Source organism: Taudactylus pleione, unplaced genomic scaffold, assembly GCF_031769625.1.
Source record: "Taudactylus pleione unplaced genomic scaffold, aTauple2 ptg000202l, whole genome shotgun sequence".
NCBI classification, from domain to species: Eukaryota; Metazoa; Chordata; class Amphibia; order Anura; family Myobatrachidae; genus Taudactylus; species Taudactylus pleione.
Genome location: NW_028284604.1, coordinates 11,553,461 through 11,571,190, shown reverse-complemented (window position 1 = coordinate 11,571,190; position 17,730 = coordinate 11,553,461). Strand labels below are relative to the sequence as shown.

At 41.6% G+C, this 17,730-nt stretch overlaps 1 protein-coding gene across 1 annotated transcript in view; it reads right to left on the bottom strand.

The window, feature by feature from the left end:
• AP3S1 (adaptor related protein complex 3 subunit sigma 1) overlaps positions 1-17,730 on the bottom strand; it is a 73,647-nt gene that overhangs the window by 39,324 nt on the left and 16,593 nt on the right. Inside the window, exon 4 of the mRNA XM_088477728.1 lies at positions 4,819-4,890. Within this exon, the coding sequence (XP_088333854.1) occupies positions 4,819-4,890 (72 nt within the window). The remainder of the gene's footprint in view (positions 1-4,818; positions 4,891-17,730) is intronic.

Here is a 17,730-nt window from a genome sequence, read left to right as displayed (position 1 = left end):
ATTGAACTGAAACAAATTACCAACTACAACTTAATGGCCGGTATTAAATTGTTATAGCACACCCGATCGCCAGTCGAAAGAGACGGGAGATTCGGGAGCGATATTCAATTGTTGCAGATTTTCGCGCTGATCGCGCCCATAGTGGTCGGGTTTAGCCACGTAAAACGGCTACATCCGACCAAAGTGCTGGACGTGACCACGAAAAGTGCTGTTTGGGTGCCAAAACAGGTCACTTTTCGCCCATAAAAGTTTGCACCCCCATGGGGCTGCGAGCTGAAATGGTGCGCCGGCAGCTAATCGTGCCCGACAGCAGCAACAAATAAATAGCTCCTGGCGGGCGCATGGGGGGGGGGGAAGGTACAATTGAATACCGCCCAATGAGTTTGTTTTGGTCATTCATAACATACCAACTACAGGGGTGGCAGCAGCACTTAATGATTGCAATCTCTATTGGAAGCACACAGATACTTATTTGAGTGGCTGTGCTTATATATTCCGATTAGGTTATAGTTTAAATGTTATATCTTATTTTAATAAAATATAATTTTTTTTAATCACTACAGTCGTTTACAATCTTTATACTCTATATCAGAAGTTAGCTTTCAGTGCTGCTACAGTAAGTTTTATTTTCTTTAATAGGAAAACGCAGCTACCTTTGCAGCAGTAGAGACCACTTTCTGCTAAGATTTAATTTATTTTCACTATATGTACGTACATTCCATTTATTGACAAACTGTAAGTTCAGTTCCATCTATAAATAATCTTTGGATTAATAGTTTAACTAGAATGGCTTGCAAAGTTTTGAAAATATCTTATTTTTTTCTCAAACTTTTGACATCAGCAAATAGTTATCTGTGCACAAGTATGTCATGTTTAAGTTTGTGCCCCACCAAGGTTAGGTTTATTTTCACTTTCAGTGAAACATGCAATTTGGCTAGGGTGTACAAAGTAACTGTGCGTGTTCCCCTTGGCAGATTGGATTTCCTTGATGGTCTTTCCCTTAGTATAAACTTGCTAGACAGAAGTATGACAAGCCCACTTAGAGTGTTTATAGAGGCTGAGATATAAATATTTCCTTCCCTGAGCCCAGCACTGTCATTGTTGTTCTTCCCAATAAGCAGAATGTATGTAAAAATGTTTGAGTTCATTGCAGAAAAACAAATTAAAGATTCAAGAGCAGAACAAAGAAAGAAGAATATCATAATGCATTCCTGCACATCCCAGTTACATAGAGCCATCTGGCATCTGTTCATTCACATTCAACGACTGGCTCCACCAATGACTGGTGGAAAGTTTCAATAAAAACAAGTATCTCCCATCTGCGTCAAGAGGCAGGACACAGAAATTAAATAGAAGAGAGAAAAAAAAAAGTTTTGATAAGCCAGGAGCAGAGCCGCAAGACATTTTAAAAAGGGCAGTGTTTAAAAGTTTGGTAGTCATTGAGGGTGCGTCACCGCCCCCACCGTTTAATAAAATCAAATTTTAAAAATACATTAGTTGCGCACAAGTGACAGACTGAACCCATGTCAAGAGGAGCATTTCCTAACCATTACATAGATTATATAACATCAGTAAATGTAAAAATGTTCATGCATGTGCATACTGTATGAAGTGTCTAAACAAATAGCAGGAAACAGTGCATGAGTGGATAATAGACATGCTGTGTACACGTAAGTGAGCCAAGCCCAAGAAGTGTTTTAGGACTGGTATCATGTGGATATCTTTGTCAGAGAGGGGGCATCCCTGTCTGGTTCCATTGGAGATGTAAATTTGTGGGATAAAAAAACGTTGCTAAAGACTCTAGCTGGGTTTTTTTTGTATAATGCAAGGATCGCCCGAAGAAAAGACTCTTCCAAACCAAACCGGGCAAGGACCCTGGACATACAGTATATATCCAATGAAGCTTATTAAACGCTTTTTCTGAGTCCAACGATAGGACGAGCATAGAAGTGGGTATTTTGTCACACTGTTCAAGCAAATTAAAACCCCCATCTTTTATTTTCAGGGGCTTGTTTTTTTTTTTTTTTTTCAAAATTACCAAGAAATACAATTCAAAGCCTACAAAAAGCAGGATTCTACATGCTAACTTACACCCCTATCAGACATACCGAGAATCCTGGGATTTTGGCCTGCCAAATTCCAGGGTTGCCGCGTATGTCTGAAAGGTAGCTACCCGGGAACACGTTCCCAGGTAGCCGACCCTTCAATCGACCAGGGCTTAAGTCCCGGAAAATTACCCTGCTTATGTCTGAAAAGGGGTCTACCTGGGAATTTCCCGGGTAGACGCTGTAGTGTGAAAGGGGGGTCTCGACCAAATACCCGGGAATTTGCACAGGAGAAATTCCCGGGTCTGAGCAGGAAATTTCCCAGGTCATATGTCTGAAAGGGGTATAACAAATGCTTAAACCTCTCCTCCCCTCCCCTCCCCTCCCCTCCCCACATCTCTATCAGCAGCTCTCTTCACACTACACCCGCCTTCTCCACTCCTCCTCTGACCAACGCCTCTACTCCACAAAGGTCACTTCCCTCTCACGCTCGCCTTCAGGATTTCGCTTGAGGTGTCCCCTGGAATGTGCTCCATCGTCATCCAGTCACTCTCCACCAACGTCCTCAGTTTTAAATGCGCATTTAAAACATAACTTAATTATAGCGTATCTACCTTCCTGATAACTCAATACTTTTTCCTCCAACCCTCCTCCTTGTACCTTTTCCCCTTTCCACCTCTATGTAAGCTCTTAGTTGCAGGGCCCTCATCCCTCTTGCTTTTCCCTACCACACTCCATGCCACCTGTGCTTCACTCACTTGTCTGCTTCTCCCCTTAAGAGACTGACTGCTCACACACCTGCGGTTCTTGCTAGATCCAGAAAGTTGCCCCATTTATCTTCTCTACCCAGTCTGTGGAGCAATATTAAGGTTTGGTACTTAGTCTATGGTATGCCATTGCGAATTGTACTTATGCCTTGATACACTTTGCTGTGAAATGTTTTCTATGTTTACCATGTATGGCGCAGAGTACACTTTGTGCCTTATAAATAATAGGTTTTCATAATAAAATCTGCACTTAACATGTGCGTTTTCATTCTGGTAAAATAAATGCATTATCATTTTGTGTAGGAATAATATGGTAGAATAACAAGGCGTACCAGTTTTTAAAAGTAGGCAACTGAACGCATCAAAGATATCCATAGTTTTCTGAAACCAGAATGTGGGAGATCTGGACATTAGACCTCCCCATCTCTGGACTTCTTATGCTTTCTGTAGTATATGTTATCATCTACTGATCACCAGACAATAACTAATACACTAAAGCGGCACACATCTTTCAAGTGAGGGTGTCCTCAAGTATGCAGGTGCCAGAATGAGGGATATCTGGCATTGTTTAGTCTTAACCCCTGGTTCTATTAGCATTTCTACAGTGTAGGGCGATATTGTCTGGTGATCAAAAGACAATAACCATTAATGGGCCAAATCATTTGAAAGTGCAGACACTATGCGACTGCACAGCCCCCATCCATCCATTTGTGAATTTAGCTGTCACTATCTGAAATTAGATGGGTCTCTGCATACCGATAACCCCACACCGATGGCATTCCACACTTATCCTATGTGCAAATATCCAGTTGCCGTGCAGTTACTGCACACACGCTCAGCCACAAGTGGTGATGCGACTGAAATCCGTATGGCTCTAAATCGCATGTAATTGCTTAAAATTCCAAATGCAGGCTCTGATACATGCGCAGTTGCTAAGAATCACGTGATCCAACCCCAGACAGACTTGCTTATAGGTCGCCAGTTACACGCATATGGGTTGAAGGACACCAACATATATCTCAGTTCCGCAGTTGTAAGCTCCCTGATTTACAGATTTGTCTCCTTTCTTAACAATGTTCTTTATTCTTTTTTACTGTTATTTATATAATCTGCACATAAAATGCAGCACTTTGTAGCAAATACTTAGTATGCTCATTGGTCCCTGCCACACCATTTCTAAGAGGAGACTCTCCCGCTTTCAAACAAAGATAACGTGTATGTGGATGCCAGGATCGGGGAAAGAAAGCACTTTTAGGGGTAAATTTACTAAGATGGGAGTTCTATTTAAGAAGTGATGTTACCCATAGAAACCAATCAGATTCCACTTCTCATTTATCTAGCACCTTCTAGAAGATAATACCTGGAATCTGATTGGTTTCTATGGGCAACATCACTTCTTAATAGAACTCCCATCTTAGTAAATGTACCCCTTATAGTGATTGTCCAATTCCCAGGCACTTTATGTCAGTGTTTTTCCTGAGAGAGCAGGTCTTAACGACATAATTAGCCACCTTAAGTCATCTCTGACACTTCACCGGCTCAATTTCAACTCCTGCAGTGCTCGGGACGAGTGGGGCTCATCCTTAGCACTTCAATGTACATGTTGAAGACAAGTCCCACTTGTCCTCAGCACTGAAAGGATTAAACTTTACAGATATTTGTGTGTGTGCAGGTAAAGGAGTCAATAATTTTATAATTAGTCTCTGTTATTAAGTTTTAGATACTGCTCCATGCAAGCATATATAAGAAAACTTCGGTCAACAGATGGCTTTAAGGAATATTTAGGAATATTATAATTCTGCTGTTGCCCATAGCAACCATACAGTAGCCTAGATTTTTGTAGTGAGCCTGAGACTAACACAAGGCTGCTTGCTGTCTGGTTACAGCACATTTGTGCTTTGAGCACTATTAAATTAAATAATATGCTACAGGGAGTATTTTTACCAGCAAGAAGAAAAGTTCATGTATTACAGTATAGTACATAGTCAGACGTGTCACTACAGTACCTTATCTACATGGAAAATTAAATCCAGTTCACAGACATTTTCAAAGCACTTGTCCAGGGTTTCCACAAAAACCTGTAAAATAAAATAAAAGAAACTTAGAGAAGTTTGAATATAAAATATTTTCAAGACCTAGCATTGATTTATATTCTTGTATAACTATCCTCTAGAAATGAAAAACCTTTAAATCTTCCTGGAATTCATAAGACTTGAGAACATTTGTGTCCTCATTACTCACTACTAACAGTGCCAGAGTCAACAGCTTTCTCTATTGCTCAATCACTGCAAATACTTTCTCTAGGAGAGTGCTTCTCAAATCCATTCCTTGGGACACACAATGCGATATGTTGTTCAATCAGTCGACAAACGACATATCGCATAGTGTGAACGGCTGCTCAGTCTGCAGACCTCTTGGTCACCAGATATGTTGTCCAGGTGTGTACCCACCATAACAGTGCATGTTATTCATATATCCTTGCCGGAGCACAGGTGTATTCCATATTGATTGACATTTTAAAGGTGGGTCTAATTATTTAACTTGCGATTCTGTGAGTAGACCTGGAAAACATGAGCTGTTAGTGTGTACCGAGGACTGGATTTGAGAAGTACTGGTCTAGGTCACCCATCCATATAGATGAAGAGACAAAGACATCTTATAGGGTCATTCCATGTCAACTGTACCAATTCTGAAGATCGGCCCCACCTGCTGATTGTGCACTCTGGAGTCGGTGACAGTTGCACCCACCCCCACTTTGATGGCCATAGTTTTGCTATTATTGCATATTTTTCCCAAAGTTAGTCTGGCATATATGCCAACCTTCAGGTAAAAGGTTATCAAAATTGCAATTGGTCGGGTGGGGACCCCTGATCTACTTGATATGGAATGACCCTACATGAAGAGTGGGAAGATTTATAACTCAATGTGCCTGCTGAGACACTGTGCACATCTGCACTATGAGTTTACCCTCTCTGAAATAATCCTGACATACAAACTGCGTTCTGCCTCTTAAGGATGGAGGAGGAGCAGGGAGATCAGTGCCATAAGTGAAGCAGGACACAGAGCTGCCACACCCATCCTTAAGAGACAGACCCCATCAGATAGCTCCCCCAGAGCGAGTGATTGACAGAGCATAAATAGCATTGCAGATGTGATTGACACAGAGCTCAGCCAATAGCGCCTTGCGAGACTAGCAATGGGGCACTATCGGCTCAGTCACATGATCGCAACGCAGGTTATGCTCTGCCAAGGGCTCACTCTGGGGAACTACCTGGATTGGTGCAATGGAAGCTTGGTGAGATGAGATTTTTTTACTTTTTTTATTTGACATAAGAGAGTTTTGAGAGATGGAAAATACTTTTCACAACACTGTGCTCACTGGGGAAATCAGGCACAGGAAAAATAATCTACATGCTTTATTACATATTCTCAAAAACAACTGAGAGATCAATTGCCAGAAAAAAAAGTTAAACTTTACACAAAAAAATTAATAGCAGATGTAAAAAAAGGGAAAAATATTAACAAGCAAAATCAGGTGACAGAGCCTGTAAAGTCAATTAACAAGTGTTTTTCCATTTTGTCACATCCCAGACAAAAAGGTATTTAATATATGGTAGTGTTCTGATGAATAAGTAGGAAAATCTGAGACTAACAGGTGTGGTATTCCATGTATTGGGGGCACTACGGTGTGGCTTACTATGAATTAGGGGCATATTATGAATTGGGCACCAGATTCTGGTGACATGTGGGCAAACCTGAGGGGCATGAGTGGTGTTCTATAGTTTTCAGATATTTTGGTTGCGGATTATGGCCTGACTTTTAAGCTGAATCCTTGATTTCTGAAAAAAATTGTCGAGCCCTGTAATAGATATTTGTCAGTCAATATGGCTGACACTTAAGATGGCTACAACCATTACACTCCTTTTTAATCTGTCTGAGAGCAGAACAAACCGATGACTGGCCAAAATGGAAAATATCCAGCCATTTAGCACGCTGGCTGGATTGTTCCTTGTGCCATTACAGTATGTTAGAGAGGCTGAAGGATAGAGATAGAGATAGTGATTATCCAGTCATTTACCAACATAAGTTTTTGGGCTCATTATTGGGTGTATGGGTTGTTTTCAGGCCACATTCAACAACATGGAAATGAGACAGGAAACTTATATTTGTCCTCTTGAGTTTAAGGCGTGGTTCTGGTTAACCTATGTTTGCAACATATTTAACAGAATATGAAGTAACATACAAATGATGGATTTGGTATACTACTCTCATAGTGTTGGGATCTTCACCATAAACTACCCAAAATGTTATCACAGCTCATCAGGTAAATGATAAACTATGTGTGCTCCTCCTAGTTTATGGCATCGAAAACAGTTTATGGGAGGGGCATATTTCAATGAAAATCATTATTAGGTACAAATTAGGAATTATAGCAATCTGTGATCTTTAAAGGCAATGCTTGGAGATGCCGGTTCTGGGTTCTCTCACTGTGTACATGCACTAATAGACTGAGGAACGATAGCGATTAGAATTAAATGGGTGATCCTTCTATAGGACACATGCCAATAAAATAACAAAAAGCATCTATGGTTCAGACTGAAATATGTGCCAAATTGCCATTTACAGTATATGCTATGGATATTGCATATAAAAAAGGGGGGAGGGGGATCCATTCTTTACAGCTCTCTTGTTATATAATGAATGTAGCCACCATTAGAAAGTCACATATAATGGAAAAACTATATTAACAAACATTTTTTAAGAGACTATTCCTGGTGGAAAGCAAGTCTAGTGTAGACGAATGAGCAAATTACTACAGTGGAAATTTAAAGTTTCATATAGATTTATGATGACATTATTCAATTTCAACTGAGTTATACAATTTACAGAATATAATAAAAATTACCGTTTTATACTTATTGTTACATCAGAAACATTTTACCCAGTGATTTACTGTGTTTGGAAAGAAATCCCCAGTGAAAGTGGACCACCACTTGGATATAAGCCATTGTAATACATATATAAAGTGATATATTTTAGATTGTAAATAAAAATAAATAAATTTACAGAACGGCTTCTACACAGGCTTATTCATAAACAAAATGTTTCATTTCCATCAACCCAGAACAACATAGCAGTAAATGAGAAAACAGCTGACATATGGGACATAACATTGACTAACCTGAATCCATAACTATCAGAAGGGGAATACAACAAACTTTAGCAGAACCACCAGTATAAGGGACTGGCAAGTCAATACAAGACAGTCTGCATGAGGCTGCAACAGTAAAGCATCCTGAGACCATTTATGTGTGGGGTTGCTTCTCAGCCAAGGGAGTGGGCTCACTCACAATTTTGCCTAGGAACACAGCCATGAATAAACAATGGTACCAAAATATCCTCCAAGAGCAACTTCTCCCAACCATCCAAGAACAGTGGCCAGGAAACTCCCCAGACCGTAATCCCATTGAGAACTTGTGGTCAATCCTCAAGAGGCGGGTGGACAAACAAAACCCCACAAATTCTGACAAACGCCAAGCATTGATTAGGTAAGAATGGGCGGCCATCAGTCAGTATGTGGCCCAGAAGATGATTGACAGCATGCCAGGGTGAATTACAGAGGTCTTGAAAAAGAAGGGACAACACTGCAAATATTGACTGTTTGCATAAACTTATTGTAACTGTCAATAAAAGCCTTTGACACTTATGAAATGCTTGTAATTTTACTTCAGTATACCATAGTAACATCTGACAAAAAGTTCTAGAATCACTGAAGCAGCAAACTTTGTGAAAACCAATACTTGTGTCATTCTCAAAACTTTTGGCCACGGCTGTATACCTCCACATAGCTGTCCAAAATCATTTAAACCTCCACATACATGTCCCACATCATAACCACCTCCACCTACCTATCTCACATCATTTACATCTCCACTTACCCGTAACACATAATTTAACCCATTATACAGCTGTTTAAATAAATTCACCTGAAAACTGACATGTTTTTATTGTCCAAACTATGCAATCAACCCCCCCCAAGTGCATGATTATTCATTCAGAGGACTGCGCCAGAGGTTCTGCACAGTGTCCCAACATTTTTACCTTACAATAAAGATTTTTTTCTACCATTTCACCTGCTCAGGGGGGGTGCACTGTACACACAAAAATCGAAAAGTCAATGCAAGTTTGGAATTGAGTCGCACATGTAATTTGCAGTGAGAGTTCGCAGTGAGAAAGGGTATCAGGACCCAACTTGCACCTAACTGAATTGACCCCTAAGTATCCGAGGAATATTTAACAGGACAAAACATACACTCATCCCTGAGCATTAGAAAGTGTACATTGACAAGCATAATTACAGCTCTACATGCCTCTGTTTCGTTACACATCCATATATTAGATAAAAAAATACCAAAGTAGACAAAGTATATAAAATAAAAAAAGTCCCTCATGTGATATTACACATATTCTCTGCAGGCAGCTGTTCTAGTTTATGCAGCTGTAAAGATCTGCTGTATTTGAGGAGCTGCCTAGCGATGAGCGTGCTGTAACTTTATGTTAGAGAGCTCAGTATGAATATGTAAATAGCCAATCTCCAATCTGGCTGCTGTCATTCTTATAACAACTGACTTAAACAATAACTTGATCAGGCCTGAGTGGAGACAACTGTTAAGTAGTAACTAATTGTGAAAAACATAAATAAATAAATGATAAAATTGACAAACTTGCTGTTATACAAAAGACACCATTTACATAACCAGTAAACAAAGGAGGAGAGCAAAAATGACTAATACTAAGCTGAACCCACTTTGGTCTGTATTAAAAAAGAAAAAAAAAAAAAAAACATTTGTAGTATACAAAGTATAGAGCAAATATCAAACACACACCAATGAAAGAGTAATTTAGTACAAAGATGGGAAATATATGTTGCAGAATATAACATTTTATGTTCTGGCAGGGAACAAACAATATAATAAGAAAGAAAATGGGAGCGCTGGCAGTGGCTGCTGATTTAAAAAATCATTATTTATTTTAATTGCACAAAATACAATCTCAAACACTTTTTGTTTAAAATATCAAGATAAATGAAGAATACAGATGGATTCAATCAATTAGGCTAATAGTGCCTTACTGTTAAAATGTGAAACCGGTTCCACCCTACAATATTAGTACATATCAATATATAAATCACTCCAGAGACTAGTATAGAGATCTCTTATATAGACATATATATATTGGAATAATGGAGCATCAATCGAAAAATCTGATGAAACCGCCGCGTCATTGGGCGGAGAAACGAGTCAGGTGACTCGAGGAACGCAGGTGGTACGCATACCGGAAGCTCACCACCGGAAGTGACGGAGCGGTCACCAGCCAGCGTGTAGCAGCCAGCGTGTAGCAGCGGCGGATAACAGAATATTACTCAGCCTATTGGTTCACTGTGAACGGTTACAAGTGCCAGGATTCAGGAATAAGAGGTCCCTCTGCCTGAGGACAAGAAGCGCCTCTGGACCACATGGTGCACAAAGTGGTAAAAATCTTTGGCTGATATTGTTCTTTACTTGTGAGCAGGCGATCAGTATACAAGCATCCTCCCCCTGGGATTGGGGTAGAGGTTAACTGCCACAATACACTTTGCTTCTCCACCTATATGGTTGGATGATAATGTACCTATATTAGGAACTACCTATTTACTAACACTGCAATACTAACACTCTAATCTGTGCTGAATGAGCTGTGCTGCTTCTTCTTTATACATTTAACCCTCTATCAATTGGGTATAAGTGGACATAAATATTGACAACTATTAAATCCATGCTGGAAAATTGTGACCAATGATTTTTCGATTGATGCTCCATTATTCCAATATATATATGTCTATATAAGAGATCTCTATACTAGTCTCTGGAGTGATTTATATATTGATATGTACTAATATTGTAGGGTGGAACCGGTTTCACATTTTAACAGTAAGGCACTATTAGCCTAATTGATTGAATCCATCTGTATTCTTCATTTATCTTGATATTTTAAACAAAAAGTGTTTGAGATTGTATTTTGTGCAATTAAAATAAATAATGATTTTTTAAATCAGCAGCCACTGCCAGCGCTCCCATTTTCTTTCTTATTGTGTTCCCATTGTGAATAGGTGGACTTCCAGATCCACTGTGTGGGGGCAGCAGGAGTGGTATAGATTTTGGCCTAATTGGTGATTTATATTGGTAGCGCCCACTTTTTTCTCCTTTTGGACAAACAATATATACTGATCGTGCACTTTGTTGCGAATAACAGCCTAAATTTCGGGCCGACATCAGAGAACTGATTATATTGTAAACAATTATTGTGAAAAGGATAAGTCACCTTACACACATCCACAAAATAATACACACAAATCACTAAATATGTACGGTCACATGTAACGGCATATTGATTGTATAAATGTATACATATAATAAGCAGCTATCTGTGCATATAATACACAGCATATTAAACAAGATAGACTCAACAGAAAAATATATATTTGTTTGTTCAGATCTGCACAATTGTGTGTCAAACACTGCGAGTGGTGAAAAACTGCTGTATACTGGAGCCTTGAAAAACAAGTTTCTCATCGTTATCAAATATTCCAGCATCATCATCCACTCTGCCAGAGTTAGGGATCTGTCTGACATATAGCCAAGTGGATCTTTGAAAATTGCCATTTACGACAACACTGGTTACAGGGAAAATGAGAGAGATTTCATCATATCGTGACAGTGAGCATTAACCGAAAGTATTTTCTAAGATGAAAAGCACATCGCAACAGTCAGTACTCATTTTTCTAGAGGCACATTTAATGATTGCAGCACTTGTATTCTGGGAAAGCAGTTTATAACCCTTTAGCTGCAGCACAAGAGAATGGAAAATTCAGACAAAGTACTGAGACAAACTTACACACAGGGCTTATACTGAAAAGAAAAAAAATGGTGATGATGGGCCTATTTTTTTTATGTGGAGGCCTGCAGCTGTAGCTTCATCCGCCCCATTGTTAATCTGGCTCTGACCATTCTGTAGAGAACTGTTAGTTACCAACTCTATCTGATGATGATATGTCACGATGTAAGGTATGCTTACTGTACCTTAACCTAAACTATAAGTATGAAAATAATGATTGATAGACAGAAATGGCAAAATGCATGGAAAATGTGATTTTTCACCTCAGTATGCTGACCATGTGACTTGTCACATTATAAACAGCCTTTGTGATGTCACAGAGCTTTGGTAGAAAGGTCACCATTTTGTAGAAAACTGTCAATTATCAACTGTATCTGCTGGTAAAATATGTCACAATGTAAAGTATGCTTATTTGAACCTAAATGTTATATATAAAAATAATGAGATAGGTAGATAGATATGGTGAAATGCAGGTAGGATGTGATTTATTACCTCAATAGGCTGATCATGTGTCTTGCTATAGAACCATCAGTTATCAACTGTATTTGTTAATAGGTCTACTGACCTTGCAATGTAAACTGCATGGAGGAGGTGATTTTTTCACCTCAGTTTACTGACCATGTGACTTTTTACATCATAAACAGCCTTTGTGATGTCACTCAGCATTGGAAGAAAAGTCACCATTTTGTAGAAAACTTATCAACTCTATCTGCTGATATGACATGTCACAGTGTAAGGTATGCCTATTTTAAACTATGGACCGTATTCAATTAGCGGTGAAAATTGACTTTTTTTGCCATTGGCGAAAACTGCGCTTTTTTGCCAAAAAAACTTTTTTCGTCCAAACTTTGCGTTCCCATTTTTCACCAAAGTGCGCAACTTACCATTTTTTTTTCCCTCAGTCATTTATCATTTTTGGGGGACAGATTGTCAAAAGGGTTCTGAAAGAAAACCCCACATTTTTATCCTTAAATAGGGATTTTTTTTTCTCCTGGTCTGGGATGAAGAAAAGTTCTCTGCAGTTTTTTTACGCCTGTTGCCGTTTTCGCCTGTTTTTTGACGAAAATGTCGCAGGTTTTTTAGTAGAAAATGGCCATTTTCGCAGCTAATTGAATACGGCCCTAAATGGTATATGAATATATAGACAGACAGAGTGAAATACAGGTAGGATGTGTTTTATAATCTCTATAGACTGTTTATATGACTTGCAATAGAACTGTCAGATACCAACTGTATCTGTTAATAAATCTACTGACCTTGTAATGTTTAGCTTATTTTAATGATAAATAGATAGATAGCAAAATGCATACAGGAGGTAATTTTTCACCTCAGTATCCTGGCCATGTGACTTTTTACATCATAAAACAACCATTGCGATGTCATTCAACTTTGTTAGAATTTTCAGGGCCAGATTAAGGGTCACATGGGCCTGTGGCTGAAAATATTCAAGGGCCTATACTGAGAAGGAGAGGACCACATGGGCCTGGGGCTGAAAATGTAACCAGTGCTGTGTGGGTGTGACCAGAGCCAAGTACGTGTGTTCACACTATAAGCATCATTGTCTCCCAAAATATATCAAAATAGAAAAAAAAAATGCATAATTTTAAGAGAAAATTAGTAAAACAATTTTAATACGTATAATTTATGGCTGACTGTGTGACCAGCTAGGCAGCTGGTCATCATGCTGATGATGGGCCTATATTATGTGGAGGCCTGGAGTTGTAGTTTGGCCCTACTTACGGGAGCCAAATTTCACTGCTGAGTGCAGATAAGTAGTGTGACTAGAGGCGGTGTCCCAGCCAAACAGTGTTCTGGAAATGTCTGTGTCTCGGTTGGGAGAGTGAAGGCATCTAGTACACAAAGGGTTTACAAGAACTGCAGCCCAGCGCCATTGACCCGTGCTACATATAGTATGGCATCCTGCACCTCTACAAGGGGCGTCCCCGTGTGCCTGTGTGTTATCTCTCTTTCTACGAAGTCCACAGGGTGACCTTGGGGTATAGGTGATGATGGGAGTCATCCAGGCACACGGTTAATTTTTTTCCCCAGGATGCACTGGGTCCCTCTCCTATACCCCGCCTCCAAGCCAGAGGCACCACAGTTTCGTAGCAAGCCAAAGGCCGGAGGAGGATAAAAGAGAAAAGAAAGTCTGCAATACACAAGAATCACATTCTCACACAGGACACGGAAACCAGTGACCAGAGCGAAGTTCAACTGAAGCACAGGTGCGATAGGGTGGGTGCCCTGTGGACCCTATGGACTTCATAGAAAGAGATAATAAAGGTAAGTTCTTACCATATCTCTCATTTTCTACTTCAGGGACCATAGGGGGTCCACAGGGTGACCTTGGGGATGTCCCATAGCAGTACCCTCAAAGGTGGGGACGCTCCTGTTCAGAGAGGGGAATCCGCCGCCCGAAGGATGCCTCCTGAGAGGCAAAAGGTATCAAAGGCATAATACCTGAGAAAAGTCTGGACAGAAGACCACGTGACCACCTTACAAAGCTTAACAGCGGAGGCGCCACGACGAGCGCCCACGAAGGACCCACAGACTGAGTAGAATGAACAGTAACAGAGGGCGGCACTGGAAGGCCCTCATGAGTGTAAGCCTCAGAAACCACCATGAGAAACCATCTAGCCAAAGTTTGTTTATTGGCTGGCCATCCCTTCTTGTGGAATCCATAGGAGTACAAATGAGGGAACTAGTACGGTCCACACAAATCCTGAGGGCACGTACCACATCTAATGAGGCCTCACCCACCAAGAGGTCTGGGGCAGGCACAATAATTTCCTCATTGTGGAAACTAGAGACCACCTTAGGAAGGAAACCAGGGCAAGTCCGAAGCACCGCCCTGTCCTGGAGAAAAAACAAATGGGAAACGACGAGAGCCCCCAAATCAGACACTCTTCTGGCAGAAGCAATAGCCAGAAGAAAAACTGCCTTAGCAGTAAGCCATTTGAGAACCACTGAGTCCAGGGGTTCAAATGAAGGGCCCTCCGGACAACAGCCAAATCCTAAGGTGCCACAGGAGGGACAAAGGGAGGCTGAATGTGACGGACCCCTTGAAAGAAAGTGCGGATATCAGAAAGAGGAGCAATCATTCACTGGAACCACACTGAAAAGGGCAGAGACATGCACCTTCAGTGAAGCAAGGCGGAGACCACGGTCCAAACCCGCCTGAAAGAAAGCAAAAAATCTGGATACCCTAAATACTTGGGGGTCGTAACCTCTGGGACGACACCATTCAAAGTAGGTATGCCACAACCTGTGGTAAATCCTGGCAGAGACAGGTTTCCGTGCTCTAAGCATGGTGTTAACCACAGAGCCGGAAAAACCCTTGGACCTTAGGAGAGATGTCTCAAGAGCCACGCAGTCAAAGACAGATGACCCAGGTCCAGGGAAAGGCAAGGACCTTGAGACAACAGGTCCTGATGTTGAGGCAACAGCAACAGAGTGTCAATGGAGAGACTCTGAAGGTCTGAGTACCAGTGTCGTCTGGGCCACGCTGGAGCCACCAGCAGGACAGTGCCTCCTTCCTGTTTGAACTTCCGAAGCACTCGAGGAAGAAGGCAAATTGGAGAGAAGAGGTAAGCAAAGGCAGCCATGAGGTCCACGTCCGGAAGGCCCAACCTGTCCACTAGGAGCTGAAACACTTCTTGGTGAAGAGACCATTCCCCGGGATGCATGTTGTAATGGCTGAGGAAGTCCACTTCCCAATTGAGAACTCCTGGAATGAACACTGCCGATATGGCTGGTAGATGGCCTTCCACCCATGTCAGGATGTGTGACACCTCTGACATTGTCGCCGGACTTAGAGTTCCTCCTTGATCGTTTATGTAAGCCATGGTCGTGGCATTGTCCGACTGAACTTGTACAGGCTTTCTGTGGAGTATGAGTCTGGCTTGTTGTAGGGCCCTGAAGACTGCCAGAAGTTCCAATATGTTGATTGGTAGAGCAGACTCCTCTGCTGTCCATCATCCCTGAAAGGAGTTTGGACCAGTCACTGTGCCCCAACCCCGGAGACAGGCGTCCGTTGTTAGAAGGACTCAGTTTGGAATCCAAAAGGGGCTCCCTTTGGTGAGGTGGACCAACTGCAGCCACCAAGTCAGATCGACGCACCTCCGGAGAGAGTATTATCGTTTGTGTCCTTATCCGATGGGGTAATCTGTCCCACCTGGAGAGGATCAATTTCTGCAGAGGCCGGGAATGAAACTGGGCATATTCCGCCATGTCGAACGTCGACACCATGGAACCCAGTAACAATTAGGCTGAGTGTATGGACATTCAGCGACTGTGGAGGCATCTGCGCACTCGACTCTGAAATGTGGAGATTTTGTCTGTGGTCAGAACATTTCTCTGCTGTTGTGAATCCAACAGAGCTTCCATATGGAGCATCCTATGAGACGGGATCAGGGCAAACTTCTTCCAATTTATCAACCACCCGGCCATCTGTAGTACAGATCTTGTCAGCTGTAAGTGGTGGAGAAATACCTCTGGAGACCCTGCTAACAGCAAGAGGTCATCCAGGTAAGGTAAGAGGCAGACCCCCTGCAGCCGCAGATGGGCTGCCATTACCGCCATCATTTTTGTAAACACCAGAGGTGCAGTAGAAAGGCCAAAACGGCAGAGCCTGAAACTGGAAATGCTGTTGTGACACAGCAAACCTGATAAAACGCTGGTGAGCCGAAGCAATCTGAATAAGCAGGTATGCATCCTGAATATCCAGAGAGACCATACAATCGCCAGGTTCCATAGCCAGTATGGAACATAAAGTTTCCATCCTGAATCGAGGTACCCTGAGGAATTTGTTCAGGGACTTGAGATTGAGGATAGGATGGTGGGATCCATTCTGGATTTGAACCAGAAAAAGGCTGGAATAACCCGTTCTCCTTTGGGACAATGGGACCAGCACAATGACCCCTGCCTGAAGCATGGATTGTACTGCCTCTTGAATATCCAAGGCCTTGTCCTTGTTTGACAGGACGCCTGTGCAGAAGAACTGATGGGGAGACCGTCTGCGGAAGGAAAGGCCTTACCCCCGAGAGACAATTTCTCTCACCCATGTGTCTGTGGTAATCTGACAACAGGGCGAATTGTAGAAGTCGGCCTCCCGCCAAGTCAGGCTGAGGGCCTGTCATCAGGCTTGGCAGCTGGACGGCTCGCACTCCAAGCTTGTTTCTTAGGCTTGGTAGTTTTCCTGGTTGTTGACGGCCTAGGAAAGGACTGCGTAACCTTACCTGGGGCTCGATAGATCCGAAAGGACGAAGTCCGAGACCCAGAGGGAGCAGGAGCAGAAGGCAGACAAGCTGACTTAGCGGCTGCCAGTGTATACACAATTTTGTTCAAATCAGGGCCGAACAGGACCTTACCATTATAGGGTAAACCTCCAAGTCCTTCTTGGAGTCCGCATCTGCCTCCAAGAATGAAGCCACAGGGAGCGACGAGCTGCAATGGCCGCCGTGGAGATCCTGGCATTCAAAAAGCTGACATCTAATAAAAAGCAAAAAGCAATTTAAAATATGCTCAAAGCCTAGAGAGCTGCCTGTGAATACAGCTGAGGAACCTTCACTCTTTTCCTCTATAAACAATATGGATAAAATAATAAGTGATTTACAATGGCGCAATATCACAATTCATCAGAGTTCACAAATATCCAAAAGAAAGGCTCTTACTCTCTAACTGAATCAGCCTTCTTATTTCTCCTTCCAAGATGATTCTTTTACTCCTTATGGTAATGTTCAATTCAATGCGGTTCTCATATATTTCTCTCTCAAATAAAAAGAACCAGATATGTAGTGCACTATTGTTTATACACCAAAAAGCAAAAATGTATTTACACATCTCACTCACATTTAAAACAAGATTAACAGGCATATCACACCAACATGGAGTTATGGAGATATCCACGCATTCAGTTACCCTCCCAGATGATATAGAAGAAATGTAGGTGTCCTGAACTCTGGATTTCTGTTCTCCCACTTTCT